General features: G+C 38.8%; 1 protein-coding gene across 1 annotated transcript in view; it reads left to right on the plus strand.

Annotated features, from left to right (window-relative positions):
- The first annotated feature begins 435 nt into the window (after positions 1-435).
- LOC134754251 (G-protein-signaling modulator 2) overlaps positions 436-16,227 on the plus strand; it is a 56,834-nt gene continuing 41,042 nt past the window's right edge. Inside the window, exons 1-2 of the mRNA XM_063690450.1 lie at positions 436-706; positions 15,618-15,847. Of these exons, the coding sequence (XP_063546520.1) occupies positions 662-706; positions 15,618-15,847 (275 nt within the window). The 5' untranslated portion in view covers positions 436-661. The remainder of the gene's footprint in view (positions 707-15,617; positions 15,848-16,227) is intronic.

The raw sequence follows: 16,227 nt of genomic DNA on the forward strand, positions 1-16,227 counted from the left end.
TTAAATAACGGTTAAGATTCGTAAAACATTACGAATTTCCAAGACCTACTAGTTTTACGAATAAAACATTAAAACTACGCTTAAACATTCGCGCCAAAAAACCTAAAAGGTTACAAACCTAAAAAAATATCTTGATGTGGCCAGTGATCAGAAGTAAAATCGTACTAAAATTCGCCACAAGATGGCAGTACTGTGATGCAAAGCAAGTTGTTTATTATTTTATAATTCAGATTTGTTACTTACACCCACTTATAACAATCATCAAAAACTCCAATTAGCTTGGCTGTATGAATATAACAAATTTAAGTATATTAATCGAGAAGACAATCACTTTTTTTAAATGGAACGCACCGCAATGAACGCAGCTTTTGTGGCGTACGACACGCCAATCACGCCATTCGCTAAATTCGCTTGAGTGTGCGTTGCCCGTCCGTTCGTTGTGTTATGCCATTGTAGATGCATTGTAGTGTTATTTTTTTAATGTGAGGTGTGGTGTGCCGAGGCCGAGCCGAACTACCAGAAGTTTGTAACGTTCGCTCAGTGTTCGTAAATTGCGCACGCCTTAATAGTAAAATATACATTAAATACTAAATATGATAGTAAATTAAGATATTTATCAATATATTTAGTTTTGTTCTGTTTAAGTATTATCAAAAGAAGAATGTCTGTTAGTGCTAGCGCCGAAAACCTATCGACAGATGCCCAAGTAAGTACCTAAGCATTATGTATTATTGTGATGCTAACTGCTAACGTAACTATTTGTCATTTCGAAGAACTTAATTAACTATTAGTCATTTCCACGGCAGTAATTTGAAAGTGGGTATTGTTTCGTATTAAATATGGTATAATATTCCGTTGATTTTCTGAAGTCTTTTGTGAGTCATAGCTTGGGGGACCTAATACGGAAGCAGTGACCTATTAGAGCCTATATCCGCGAGATTCAGCCCTCAGTGCACTATGCAGGTAGGCGTTTGGATTATGATGTTGACACTGTTGTTATTTTGTACGTACAAGCTATTTATTTAGACTGGAATCTACGGCATTTACAGTTACCTAGTTAAGCATATCAGTCCAACTGGGTTTTACAGTTACCTAGTTAAGCATATCAATCCAACTAGGTATTAAATTTACAGTTACCTAGTTAAGCATATCAATCCAACTAGGTATTACATTTACAATTACCTAGTTAAGCATATCAATCCAACTAGGTATTACATTTACAGTTACCTAGTTAAGCATATCAATCCAACTAGGTATTACATTTACAGTAACCTAGTTAAGCATATCAATCCACCTAGGTATTACATTTACAGTAACCTAGTTAAGCATATCAATCCAACTAGGTATTACGGTTACAGTTACCTATTTAAGCATATTAATCCAACCAGGTATTACGGTTACAGTTACCTATTTAAGCATATTAATCCAACCAGGTATTACGGTTACAGTTACCTATTTAAGCATATCAATCCAACTAGGTATTACATTTACAGTAACCTAGTTAAGCATATCAATCCAACTAGGTATTATGGTTACAGTTACCTATTTAAGCATATCAATCCAACTAGTTGTTACATTTTGTTTAGTCCTTTAAAAATATATAATTCAACCTTTGTCTTAAAGATATAGCCAAATATCTGATAATAACTTGAAAATTACGGCGGTGGCAGAATAACAGCGTCCGTTGCTGAAAACCTTTGGGGCTGCTGTGCCCCGAAGCCTTTTTGGCACAGACATCAGCTGAGCCACCTTCCCTTTCAATTAGTTTGTAAGCATTATCGTATACTTTTATTATGAACCTATGTTACAACTTCTTGAATAAACGTCTTTTATTATTATTATTATTTGTATCTCCTCGGATTTCACGGGCCTATAAATCCCGGCCTTTTGATAGGCTTGCGTGGGGATATAGATCCAACACGTAGAGGCCCCTTGGAGAGCTTTAATGTCATGTAGAACGCCTGCTGGAACCCGTTCACAGGTGCAACAATAGACACCCATGAACCGGTCGCAGCAGGCATTGGGACTATTGTAGAAAAAGTGAACAGTATACCGGTCTATGGATTGAAGTTCGGGTGGATAATGAGACTGGGCTATTGAAAAGAAGTCCGGACACCTGCCATAACAATGCTAACACACGTTATCGAGGCAGGTGGTGACTTGCCGCTTACTAGATGGGCCCCTGAAACTGCCGTCGTGAAGACGACCAGGAGCAACACCGGTGTCAGCGGCTCAGGGGTGTCGAGAGGTGTGCGCCGCTTTCTACCCAGTGTCTGATGTTAACAGCCACTGTGCCAACTCGCGTCTTATGCATCTTTCACTTCCACCCCTGGAGCATATAGCTCTTACGACTCCCCTCTGGACGGCCAATGAAGGCAAGCCAGAGCTGAGAGTCATGCGGGTCCCCTTGGGGTCCACTCCGACCGACGAAGACACGCCGGAGACGGAGACCCTGACCGACTCTCTGGAGCACTCGGGTCCGTGGGGTCGTCACTCCCCAACAGTTCGCCACAAGCTGCCCTGCGGGCTTATTATTATTATTATTAACTTGCAAAATTTATACAAAATTCAATTATTTTCTAAATCATCAAATATTTATAATCACAGTCACACTTCAGTCAGTGTAAGAATCAAGTAAATTTTACTAATTTATTTATAAACTGGTTATCTGGTAATAAAACAGCTGTAGGTAAACAAGTTGAGAATATGACCTGGTTTTATTTTTTTTAAAGCATTACTTGGCGAAGAGTGGCCCACGACAGACCTCAATGGAAAGAGCTAGAGGAGGCCTTTGCCAAGCGGCACACTGACCTACGGGACATACTCTAGCTCAGAATAAAAGGGCTAGATAGATAGATAGATTACTTGTTGAGTGAACTCACTAGGCCTAGGAGGATATAACCAAACGGAGTAGCCATTAACAGGCATTCCCCTCTGTCGAAAATAGTTGGCCAATGGTCATACACAATGTATGGACTGACGTTAATCCCGCAAAAATCGGCAGACTTTTTTGTACAGCAAATTACAGACGTGGCGTCTCTGTTTGGTTAAATCCTCCTAGCACTAGGCATTATTAGTCTGCAAGAATATTTATCTCACTATTTACATGCATTAGGTTATTATGTCTTGTTTACATTTATAAATTCACTGGTTTTCTTTATTTGCTGTTACATATTGTTTACAGACAAAAGTATATAAACATGTTAATTGTAAATTTAAAAAAAAGTACTTTGTTATAAAAGGTGGACCTCCATGCATTTAGTCATATAAGACAAAAAAATCATTATCTGAATATCTAATATCATGTATAACCAGGGCTCGGAAACCGGTCTCAATGCTCAAACCGTTATCGCTCATTCGCCTGAGAACGAAAAGGATTTCGTTGCCGTTTGCGGTTACCTGTTAAAGAACAGTTCTTTTGAGAGACCGGTTTACACCAATTCGTTCGCATTTTGTTCTAGAGTTCTTATTTCGTTCGAAATAAACTGGTTAAATTGAAAATGTTGCAGCAAGTTAAAACGAGTTTTTATTATTTGTAATCGGCAGTCCGGCAGAATATCAATGCTTTGCTCGAAAAAGCGAAGCATATTGCTGAGTAGGAATCCTTTTGCTGTGACAAACACAACGTGCTGCACCGAATATAGTTTTATTGTGTTCAATATTTTTTAGTTATCTTTTAATTATTGTATGTTTGTTAGTTTTTCCTGTTTGTTAACAAATAGTTTTTTTTTTTAATTCTTTGGGGGCGCAGATTTCAAAAAACTATGACTATTTTGAAATCGTTTTAGTTTGCCGACCGCGATTAAGTACCTACTATACCTAAATATATAATAAGAACTAGTGTATTTACATGTGTTTACATACTAAACATACTACATATAGGTAAGTATATAATAAAATAACTTTTTATAACAGTTTAAATAATTATATTAATTAAAGAAAGAAATATTATTAATATTTTTTATTATTTATTGAAAACCAACAAATTTAGTATTCAGTTTCAGTCACTCACTTAGTGACTGACTCATCAACGCAGAGGCGAAACCACAAAAGCTAGAAAGTTGAAATTTGCACAACAGGTTACATTTATATTGTGTACAAGTACAAGAAATAAAAAGGGATTTTAAGAAATTCAACCCTTAATTGGGTTAAAAAGGGGATGAAAGTTTGTATGGGGTAATTTTTATTTTAAGCTAGGAATTTGAAGCTTCAAGAAAAGATATTTTATTAAAATACAAGAAAAATAATTTCAACGTTTTTGAAAATTCATTCCCTAAGGTGGTTAAAAGGGGGTTGAAAGTTTGTATGAAGATCAACAAAAAATTCAAGTGCGGGACTTGAATCTTTGTATATGGGCATATTATTAGAATATAGGAAAAGCAATTTCAGCGTTTTTTAAACTTCATCCCGTATGAGGGTTAAAAGGGGTTGAAAGTTTGAATCCATTATAAAACACTTTGAAACTTCTTGGCTTGAAAAGGCATAATAGCCGATTACAATAAAAAGGGATTTTGTTGTTTTTGGAAATTCAATACCTAAGGGGGTTAAAGAGGGGATGAAAGTTTGTCTTGGAGTTCAAATTTTATTTTAAGCTAGAAACTTGAAACTTTGCAAAAAGGTATTATATGAAAAAAAACAAAAAAACTAATTTCAGTGTTTTTAAAAATTCATCCCTCAAGGTGGTGAAAAAGGGGTTGAAAGTTTGTATGGAAATCAAATATGTTTGTGGGTGCGGGACTCAATCTTTGTACAATGGCATATTAGTAGAATACAAGAAAAGTTATTTCAGCGATTTTGAAAATTCATCCCCCTAAGGTGGTGAAATAGGGGTTATAAGTTAAAAGTTTGTATGCAGATTAAAAAATTATTTAAGTGCGGGACTTGAAACTTTGTAAATGGGCATATTATTAGAATACAGGAAAGTAATTTCAGCGTTTTTTAAAATTCATCCCCTAACAGGGTTAAAAAGGGGGTAAAAGTTTGTATAGGATTCCAATTTTATTTAAGCTAGGAATTTAAAACTTAGTAAAAAAGCATTTTATTAAAAGAGAAGAAAACCAATTTCAGCGTTTTTAAAAATGCATCCCCCAAGGTGGTGAAAAAGGGTTTGAAAGTTTGTATGGAGATCAAATACTTTTTGGAGTGTGGTACTTGAATCTTTGTTGAATTATTTGAATTATTAGAATACAAGAAAAGTAATTTCAGAGATTTTTATAATTCATCCCTTAAAAGGGTTAATAAGGGGTTGAAAGTTTGTATAGGGTTCCAATTTTATTTTAAGCTAGGAATTTTGAAACTTCGTAAAAAAGTATTTCACTAAAAAAGAAGAAAACTGATTTCAGCGTTTTTGAAAATTCACCCCTTAAGGTGGTGCAAAGGGGTTAAAAATTAGTATGAAGATCAAACATTTTTTTGAGTGCTGGGACTTGAATATTTGTATAAACTCATGTTATTACAATACAAGAAAAGTAATTTCAGCGTTTTTAGGGTTCCTTACCCAAAGGGTAAAAACGTGACCCTATTACTAAGACTCCGCTGTCTGTCTGTCTGTCTGTCCGTCTGTCACTAGGCTGTATCTCATGAACCGTGATAGCTATACAATTGAAATTATCACAGATGATATATTTCTGTTGCCGCTATAACAACAAATACTAAAAACAGAATAAAATAAATATTTAATTGGGGCTCCCATACAACAAACGTGATATTTTTGACGTTTTTTGCGTAATGGTACGGAATCCTTCATGCGCGAGTCCGACTCGCACTTGGCCGGTTTTTAAAAATTCATCCCCTAAAGGGGTTGAAAGTTTGTAGGGGTCCTAATTTTATTTTAAGCCAGGTACTTGAAACTTCGCAGAAAGATATTTAATGAAAAGAGAAGATAACTAATTTCAGAATTTTTGAAAATTCATCCCCCAAGGTGGTCAAAAATGGGTTTAAAATATGTATGGAGATCAAACCTTTTTTTGAGTGTGACACTTCAATCTTTGTATAAAGGCATATTATTAGGATACAAGTAAAGTAATTTAAGCGTTTTTAAATATTCATCTCTTAAAAGGGTTAAAAAGGGGTTGAAAATTTTAATCTATTACAAATGCTTTGAAACTTCTTAGAAAAGCATTGTTTAGGCTAACAAAAACAGTTGTTTCAACGTTCTTAGAACTTCAACCCCTAAGGGAAGGGGGTTAAAAAGGGGATGTAAGTTTATATGTGGTACTAGTTTTATTTTAAGGTAGGAGCTTGAAACTTGGTAAAAGGGCATCTATCTATATATATATTACGCGAGGCCGATTTTTGTTCATCCCATCAGATCTACAGTTATGGTCCGATTTTGATAAATGATATGTCATTAAATTCGTCTCATGCTGGAGAGTTGCATAAAACTCCTGGATTTTTAATTTTTTTCTGAAAAAGTACTGAAAAATTAATTTGAAAAAGTTAAGTTAATTTGTGAGTTTGCACTCAAACCTGTAGTAAGTTGTTCAGCATGATGAAATGTTATTTTTGAGGGCAACATAATATCCGCAACACTTAAAACATGTACGAAACATTTTACTTACATCCATGGTACGAAAATACAAAAATGATTTTACAGTTTGTTGACATTGAATGACACAATATGTTAACTATATTGTGTCAACTTTTAAGGGGACTATTATGTCAATACTCTAAATTGCTAGGTTGTTTTCATTTTAAAAATGTTGATATATACAAACTTTTTTCGCATACCTATTTAAAATGTGGAGAACGGTCAAGTGCGAGTTGGACTCGTGATCGAAAGGTTCCGTGTCACTACATATGCATATTGACTAAATGTAAAAAACCGGCCAAGTGCGAGTCGGACTCGCGCACGTAGGGTGCCGTACCATTATTATCTTTAAAAACGGCAAAAAAATCTAAACGACCGACCATTGACGGCTGTTCTGGCTATCAGATTTACAGTTATGGTTCGATTTTAATAAATAAATGTCATTGGATTCGTCTCATGCTACAGATTTGCAATAAGCTCTTAGTTTTTTGATTATTTCCCGATAAAGTACTAAAAATGATGTTTGACAAACATGTCAGACATGTGTCATCCACATCGTACTCATCAAGATGACACGTGTTTATTTTATTGTCGCTCTGTCTACCCTCATTCTTGCGCGTCGGCTGCGTTCACTTTCAACGTTACCAACGGTCGCATTCACACTTGTTGGTCCGGTCGCGTTCACACTCGTTGGTCTGTCCAAACACACTACACTCACGGTGTCACTACGCGTGTTTGATTCGGATATCACTGGTTTTTTACACAAACAAATCACAGGATTCCACACATTTGACAGTTTAAATCCATCTTCACGATTAAAATTTTTGTTTTGTGAATTTCAACGGCTTCTCTTACCAATCTTGGTATATAGTGGCGTTCTGTCGAAATGACCTTGGGACTATGCAACTCGATCCAGTGATTTGTACCCGACTCAAGGAGATGCTGAGCAATAGCTGACTTGCGAACGTCATTGTTCTTGACCGCAGCAATGTGTTCTTTAATTCTGCAGGCAATAGTGCGTTTGGTCTGCCCAATGTACGAACTACCGCAGCTGCACTCAACTTTGTATACACCAGGTTTTTCCAGGGGAAAATTGTCTTTGGGCGACCGCAGAAATTGTGCAATTTTCCTGTGCGGGGTGAAGATAGTTTTTACAGAGTAGTTATTTAGTATTTTTGATATCTTGTCTGTCACACCCTTGACGTACGGCATAAACGCTGGCTGTCTCTCAACGCGATGAGTAAGGCGCTTGGTTTTTGTGTCCCGCTTGTCCATATTAACTATGTAGCCATTCATCCTCAGGACACTCTGAACATGGTTCAGCTCCTGGTTTAGATGTAGCGAGTCACACAGAGCGTGTGCTCGATTAGTCAGTGATGCCACAACCGAGTTTAACTGTCTGGGATGATGGTGCGAGCTCGCGTGTAAATAGCGGTCCGTGTGAGTCGGTTTCCTATAGACTGAGTGTCCCAGCATGCCACAACCTGTAACATTCAGTCTCACATCCAGAAACGCAATACTCCTTTCTTGTTCCATTTCCAATGTAAACGACATAGATCGGTGCATGCTATTAAGGTGTCCTAGCATCAGTTCAGCTTCCTGTTTACCACCCTTAATTATGCAGAACACATCATCCACGTACCTCTTCCAAATTTTAACGGGAACTGGGGGCGCAGAAAGGGCTAGGTGCTCAAAGTGTTCCATCCAAATGTTAGCCACCACTGGAGCCACCGGACTGCCCATCGCTACTCCCTCTGCCTGTATATAATATAGAAACAGAAAGTAATTTGTAGTGAGGCAGTGTTCAAGGAGCCTTACGTATCCTATTGGCATGCCGTTCTCCTGGATCTTGTTTCTTACTCAATGCTATCAATTACAGGTACGTTAGTGAACAATGACTCTACGTCAAAACTGACCATCACTTCATCAGGTTCAATCCTAACGTCCTGTACGATCTCAATAAAATGGCGAGAGTCCTTCACGTACGATTCCGTCTGCCCAACCAACTGTTGCAGCACCTTTGCGACGTGTTTTGCTAAGTCGTACGTAGGAGAATCAATCTGACTTACAATAGGCCGTAAAGGAGAATTAATCTTATGTATTTTAGGCAAACCATATATTTTGGGCGGCAGCACATTTCGGGGTCGCAAAAGAAACTTCACTGTATCCTCGCTTAACTTAACTTTTTAACAAAATGTCGTGATGCTAAAGTAATACCCGTGTGTATGCGAATAAAACCTCGCCCGGACATTCCTGGTTCCGCGAACATTCTGCAGAATGCGAGTGTAAAGTTGTTGCGACGGGCAATTCGTAATTGTCGGTACCTATTAGACAAAGTGCAGTGTGAGTCATACAATTTACATCTTAAGTGTAGTGTTGTGCTGTCAAGAGATGATTTTGACATATGTGATCGAATTACGTATATGAGCGCTCAAAGGTCACGTGAATTAAGCGCGAACAAACATCAACGTAAATTTGAGAAGTTAGTCGCTCCTAAGTTGGGTAATACTGACTACTATGATAACTCGCATGAAACTCGAACAGTTATCAATTTATCCAGCACTGAGTTGACAGACCCTACTCTTAGTGTACTTAAGAAGGGTTTAAATTTTGCTCCGACCCCGAAACGTATACCGTTTGAAGAGGTGATTGGGAGCACTGAAGAGGTAATCAGACGCAATAAGATCCCACCTCACGATGCTGACTCATTGCGCCAAGATGTTGCTGTAGTTCTGAGACATGCAAAACCTCCTCGGAGTAATTTTAATAAGGAGGAATGGGAAGCTCTGCATGATTTGCGGTCTAATCCTGACATTTTGACCTTGAAGGCGGACAAGGGCAATGCCACAGTAATTATGGATGTCAGTGATTATGAGAGCAAAATTAATGGACTACTTAGTGACGAGGCTACGTACAAGAAAATAAATTACAACCCTACAGCCCGGTACAATCGCTCTACATTGACACTAGTCAAGGAGTGTGAACAGGTGTTAAGCGAGGATACAGTGAAGTTTCTTTTGCGACCCCGAAATGTGCTGCCGCCCAAAATATATGGTTTGCCTAAAATACATAAGATGAATTCTCCTTTACGGCCTATTGTAAGTCAGATTGATTCTCCTACGTACGACTTAGCAAAACACGTCGCAAAGGTGCTGCAACAGTTGGTTGGGCAGACGGAATCGTACGTGAAGGACTCTCGCCATTTTATTGAGATCGTACAGGACGTTAGGATTGAACCTGATGAAGTGATGGTCAGTTTTGACGTAGAGTCATTGTTCACTAACGTACCTGTAATTGATAGCATTGAGGTAGTAAGAAACAAGATCCAGGAGAACGGCATGCCAATAGAATACGTTAGGCTCCTTGAACACTGCCTCACTACAAATTACTTTCTGTTTCGCGGGCAATATTATATACAGGCAGAGGGAGTAGCGATGGGCAGTCCGGTGGCTCCAGTGGTGGCTAACATTTGGATGGAACACTTTGAGCACCTAGCCCTTTCTGCGCCCCCAGTTCCCGTTAAAATTTGGAAGAGGTACGTGGATGATGTGTTCTGCATAATTAAGGGTGGTAAACAGGAAGCTGAACCGATGCTAGGACACCTTAATAGCATGCACCGATCTATGTCGTTTACATTGGAAATGGAACAAGAAAGGAGTATTGCGTTTCTGGATGTGAGACTGAATGTTACAGGTTGTGGCATGCTGGGACACTCAGTCTATAGGAAACCGACTCACACGGACCGCTATTTACACGCGAGCTCGCACCATCATCCCAGACAGTTAAACTCGGTTGTGCATCGAGCACACGCTCTGTGTGACTCGCTACATCTTAACCAGGAGCTGAACCATGTTCAGAGTGTCCTGAGGATGAATGGCTACAGAGTTAACATGGACAAGCGGGACACAAAAACCAAGCGCCTTACTCATCGCGTTGAGAGACAGCCAGCGTTTATGCCGTACGTCAAGGGTGTGACAGACAAGATATCAAAAATACTAAATAACTACTCTGTAAAAACTATCTTCACCCCGCACAGGAAAATTGCACAATTTCTGCGGTCGCCCAAAGACAATTTTCCCCTGGAAAAACCTGGTGTATACAAAGTTGAGTGCAGCTGCGGTAGTTCGTACATTGGGCAGACCAAACGCACTATTGCCTGCAGAATTAAAGAACACATTGCTGCGGTCAAGAACAATGACGTTCGCAAGTCAGCTATTGCTCAGCATCTCCTTGAGTCGGGTACAAATCACTGGATCGAGTTGCATAGTCCCAAGGTCATTTCGACAGAACGCCACTATATACCAAGATTGGTAAGAGAAGCCGTTGAAATTCACAAATACAAAAATTTTAATCGTGAAGATGGGTTTAAACTGTCAAATGTGTGGAATCCTGTGATTTGTTTGTGTAAAAAACCAGTGATATCCGAATCAAACACGCGTAGTGACACCGTGAGTGTAGTGTGTTTGGACAGACCAACGAGTGTGAACGCGACCGGACCAACAAGTGTGAATGCGACCGTTGGTAACGTTGAAAGTGAACGCAGCCGACGCGCAAGAATGAGGGTAGACAGAGCGCTGTCTACACAACTTTGACACCCACCCGCTATCTTCAGTCACCCGTGAACATGATGCATGTAACTGCGTCGAAATATCGGGAGCTCACAAATAATACAAAAGGTAATCACGGTCTATATCCCGGTCAATATAAGTCTAGTGAAACTAACCGTGAATCATTCAAAACTCTAATGTATTAACATTAAAATTAGTCATACTCATCCTCATTCTCATTCAGTAATTTCGCCCTGAAATGTCTAATAAACATCCTTAATAAGCATTCCTTTCTACTTAAATTATGAATAAAATCTATTTATTGTTATATTGCTATATTTTAACTCAATTACCTAAGAAAATCATACATTGATATATTGTTGCGATATATTTATCTGTAGGTAACAAGAGAGTATTATAATTAGTAATAATTATGGACTTATTCAAATTATAACATTTAAAACTTTCGCGGTTTAAACACATATTAAATCACATTTAGAAACGGGTCTATCGCGAATTTATTTTGTTACCTTTACTTAAACAACAATTTTTGGAACACAAGCTCACCATAAAATATATAACATTACACAAAATCATTGCAGGAAGAAAATATGTTAAAATAACTGAATGCAAATGAGGATTAGACTTTAATTTCAATGTTAATATTAACTCCATTATCTCACTTTAGTCTGCTTATTGCTGTACAGTAAAACCCGCTTAACAGATTCACCGCTGAGCTATGGTCGTAGCGCTACGGCGTTCCGTTAAAATGGGTTTTCCTGTATGTCGTGAAAATGCCCCATAGAACAGCAATGTGACAATGTGTCGTGATTAGCGCTGAATGGGTTAATACTGTTAATAGGTCTAGTTCAACTTGTTTTTTTTCTCAGTCAGTTATCTAACACCTACATATTTTTCTAGCACGAACGATTTCTTGTAAGTGACTGACAAAATAAAAACATCGACAGTCCTGCTATCGATAAGTACCACTTTAACGTCATAGAGGTAATACAAAGCCAAATATAGGGTAATAGAGTGCGTTAAAAAATACATGATAATAACAAAACTATTAATTTAATTATATTTTACACACTTCAGAAAACAATTTAGATTTACTTTCGTAACTTTCTTTCTTCGTGTCACTGAATTAATTCTCCCATAAGTCACTCCATGATACACACACACCGAAATTGTCTTTCAAATTGTTATATATAGGTATTTTCTCTTCTCGGGACGTTTTTCTGGGTGGCATTTTTTCGTATTCAGTCTTGTGTTAACAATATATTTGCCTTGCAATGTCAATAAACGTGACATTGAATGTCAATAATTATTTGCTTTTTTAATGAATAACGTCTATGAATATAAAAAGTTTGATGAACGTTTTACGTGGTCAATGTAATAAGTAGAGGAATTAAATGAAATATGTATTACGATATTGCTTCTTTATCATCACTTCGATGAATTGGATATTTTATGTGAATATTTTTAAATAGCTATACTGCATGTTTTCCTCACAGACTTATAATGAAGTACATGCCGCAAGTACAGTGATTTGTACCTACGTCAGCGAACATGCCCAACTATGAACAAATAAAACGTGACTTCAGTAGAATGTTTTTGAGAACATTGACTTGATAAACTTACCCTGCCTTAAATATTTTTGTAACACTTTTTTTATAAAATCTATGCGTGCGATATTCCAAATTTTATACTACCATCAAGATAAACAAAAAAGACAATACACCCTGAAAGTTTCATGTAGGCTGCTCTATAATAAAGAACTATTCATTGCAAAGTATAAAAATAAATTGGATCAAAAGTGTACCGATTACGTTCAATTTGTACAAGATCGGTGGCACGCGGCCTCTAGGCAGGTAGCCGATATAAGTCTGTGGTTGTATGTACTTCTAGTCGTTGAAGTAGTATGTACTTATCGATAACAGGATTGTCGATATTTTTATTGTGGCAAGCACTAAGCAAATGTTGTTCCTGCTAGAAAAATATCTAGGTGTATATCATTGGTGACGGAAATCTGCAATTAGGCATGGTTTATTGCATTGTATATCAATCACAATTTTGTTTCGTAACTCCCATACACAATACACACTAAGTATGGATGATTTAATTTCGCTTGTAACCTGGATGGAGTGTCATTGGCATTGGCAAACCCCATTATCAATGTTGCAGTTGCAGTTCATTCAAAATAAGGGTTAGCAAAAATACGTACCCTACATTTGCATTTAACATAAGAACAGAATACAGAACTGCCTTAACTAGCATTAAATCATAATTCCACTATAAAAATTTGTCTTGGGATCCATGAGCGGAATAAGTTTTAGTATAATTTTCATAATAAAAAAATGATAAGGCAGGTCAGGTGGCAAAGATAGGTTATTTTAGTTTTTTTTTTTTAGTTTTAAGTATTTTTACGCACTCCTTTTATTGTGAATTGAATGGCTATTTATTTCTTGGTTAAATTATTAATTTACTTGCGCGAAGGTGAGCACCAATGGTGAATTTCAGTAGATTGGTCAAAATTCTTTTCGTTGTCTTGTTTTTTGTCCCCAAAAAATGTGACGGAGTGGAGCTTTTTGTATGGGGTGAAATTTAGTATTTAATTTTTCTTAAGGTAAATTAAATCTTCAGCTAGAAAGACATGCAATAGCACTCAACTTTTTTTATCTATTTGATAAAAGACAAAAATAGTAGGGTGACAACAAGACAACGAAAAGAATTCTGACCCACTTTTGCCAACTCTAATTTTGAATGAATTGCAACATTCATATCGAGGTTTGGTTATTGGATAGGTCTGTCAAACAAAACGGAATAGGGAGTCTTTAATATCATTTTACTATAATTACTATTATTATTAATACTATTATTATTACTATTTGTATCTCCTTCTGGATTTCACGGGCCTATAAATCCGCGTCTTTTGATAGGCTTGCGTGGGGATATAGATCCAACACGTAGACGCCCCTTGGAGAGCTTTAATGTCATGTAGAATGCCTGCTGGAACCCGTTCACAGGTGCAACAATAGACACCCATGAACCGGTCGCAGCAGGCATTGGGACTATTGTAGAAAAAGTGAACAGTATACCGGTTTATGGATTGAAGTTTGGCTGGTCAAAAGATTGGGCTATTGCTGAGAGGTCCGGACACCTGCCATAACAATGTCTGTACACGTTATCGAGGCAGGCGGTGACTCGCCGCCGACTAGATGGGCCCCTGAAACTGCCGTCGTAAAGACGACCAGGAGCAACACCGGTGTGAGCGGCTCAGGGGTGTCGAGAGGTGTGCGCCGCTTTCTACCCAGTGGCTGTTACCAGCCACTGTGCCAACTCGCGTCCTATGCATCTTTCACTTCCATCCCTGGAGCATATAGCTCTTACGACTCCCCTCTGGACGGCCAATAAAGGCAAGCCAGAGCTAAGAGTCCTGGGGTCCCCTTGGGGTCCACTCCGACCGACGAAGACACGCCGGAGACGGAGACCCTGACCGACTCTCTGGAGCACTCGGGTCCGTGGGGTCGTCACTCCCCAACAGCTCGCCACAAGCTGCCCTGCGGGCTTATTACTATTATTATTAATTACTATAATGAATATTTATTATTATTTATTTCCTTGGATTTCACGGGCCTATAAATCCCAGTCTTTAAATAGGCTTGCGTGGGGATATATAGATCCAACACGTAGAGGCCCCCTTGGAGAGCTTTAACGTCATGTAGAACGCCTGCTGGAACTTGTTCACAGTTGAAAATACGTCCGGGCACCTGCCATAACAGTGTTTTCACTAGTTATCGAGGCAGGCAGCCTATCGTCACTAGATGGACCCCTGAAACTGCCGCCGTGAAGACGACTAGGAGCAACACCGGTGTGAGCGACTCTCGGGAGTACCTACTCGGGTCCGTGGGGTCGTTACTCCCCAACAGCTCGCCACAAGCTAACCGCAAACCGCATTATAATTTATTATTGTATGTCTTTCCCATCACGGAACAATGGTATTCCCGACCTTTGGGAGGCGTGCGCGGAACCGAAGCCATCATGTAGAGGCCCTTTTGACACTTTAATGAAATGTAAGGGGTACACCGAGCGGATGGTGTAGGAATAGCCGCTTTTGAGTTTTCGCAGTAAAAAGACTGCAAGACTGAAGTGCTACAAAGATACTCCCTTTTGTTTGCTACACTAATATCTACAATAACAATAAACCTCTTCCTAGTCTGCCTAGTTTAACTGATGGGCTATATCAGAACACGTAGCATGGCCTGACATGCTCTTGACCGTTTTTAGGGTTCCGTACCCAAAGGGTAAAAACCGGACCCTATTACTAAGACTCCGCTGTCCGTCTGTCTGTCACCAGGCTGTATCTAATGAGCCGTGATAGCTAGACAGTTGAAATTTTCACAGATGATATATTTCTGTTGCCGCTATACCTATAATAACAAATACTAAAAAGTACGGAACGAGTCCGACTCGCACTTGACAGGTTTTTATTTTTGTTAACTTTGAATTTTGATTTGGAATGTTTACTTGTTGTTCAGAGCTGCGATGGGGGTTCAATGTGCCTGGAGCTGGCGCTGGAAGGCGAGCGGCTGTGCAAGGCCGGCGACTGCCGCGCGGGCGTGGCCTTCTTCCAGGCCGCTATCCAGGCCGGCACCGACGACCTGCGCACCCTCAGCGCCATCTACAGCCAGCTTGGCAACGCTTACTTCTACCTAGGAGACTACAACAAAGCGATGCAGTACCATAAACATGACTTGACTTTAGCTAGGTATGTCTATATTGTCTATAACATCAAATCGATTACCGTTATCGGGAAACCAAGGATCGCCGGTTCCATTCGCCAAGGCTAGCCTATAGGACGCCGCTCTATGATTAAATGAGCACAAGGTGTTAATGACGTTATTATATGTATGTATGGTATTACAGGTTACTGCATTGCTTAAATGAATGAATGATCAAGAATATGGTGTTACAAAAATGTTCGTGTTAAGGCGGGATTCCACTAATGTGCGGCACTTGCGGCACAAGCAAATTCAGTTCAAAAATGCTTGTGCCGCACACTGGTGGAATCCCGCCTTTAGTAAACATGTTAATGTTTTTCGAGTGTATATACATGATAGATTATAAGGTGTATTTTTCTTTGTTTTA

This window comes from Cydia strobilella, chromosome Z, assembly GCF_947568885.1.
Source record: "Cydia strobilella chromosome Z, ilCydStro3.1, whole genome shotgun sequence".
NCBI classification, from domain to species: domain Eukaryota; kingdom Metazoa; phylum Arthropoda; class Insecta; order Lepidoptera; family Tortricidae; genus Cydia; species Cydia strobilella.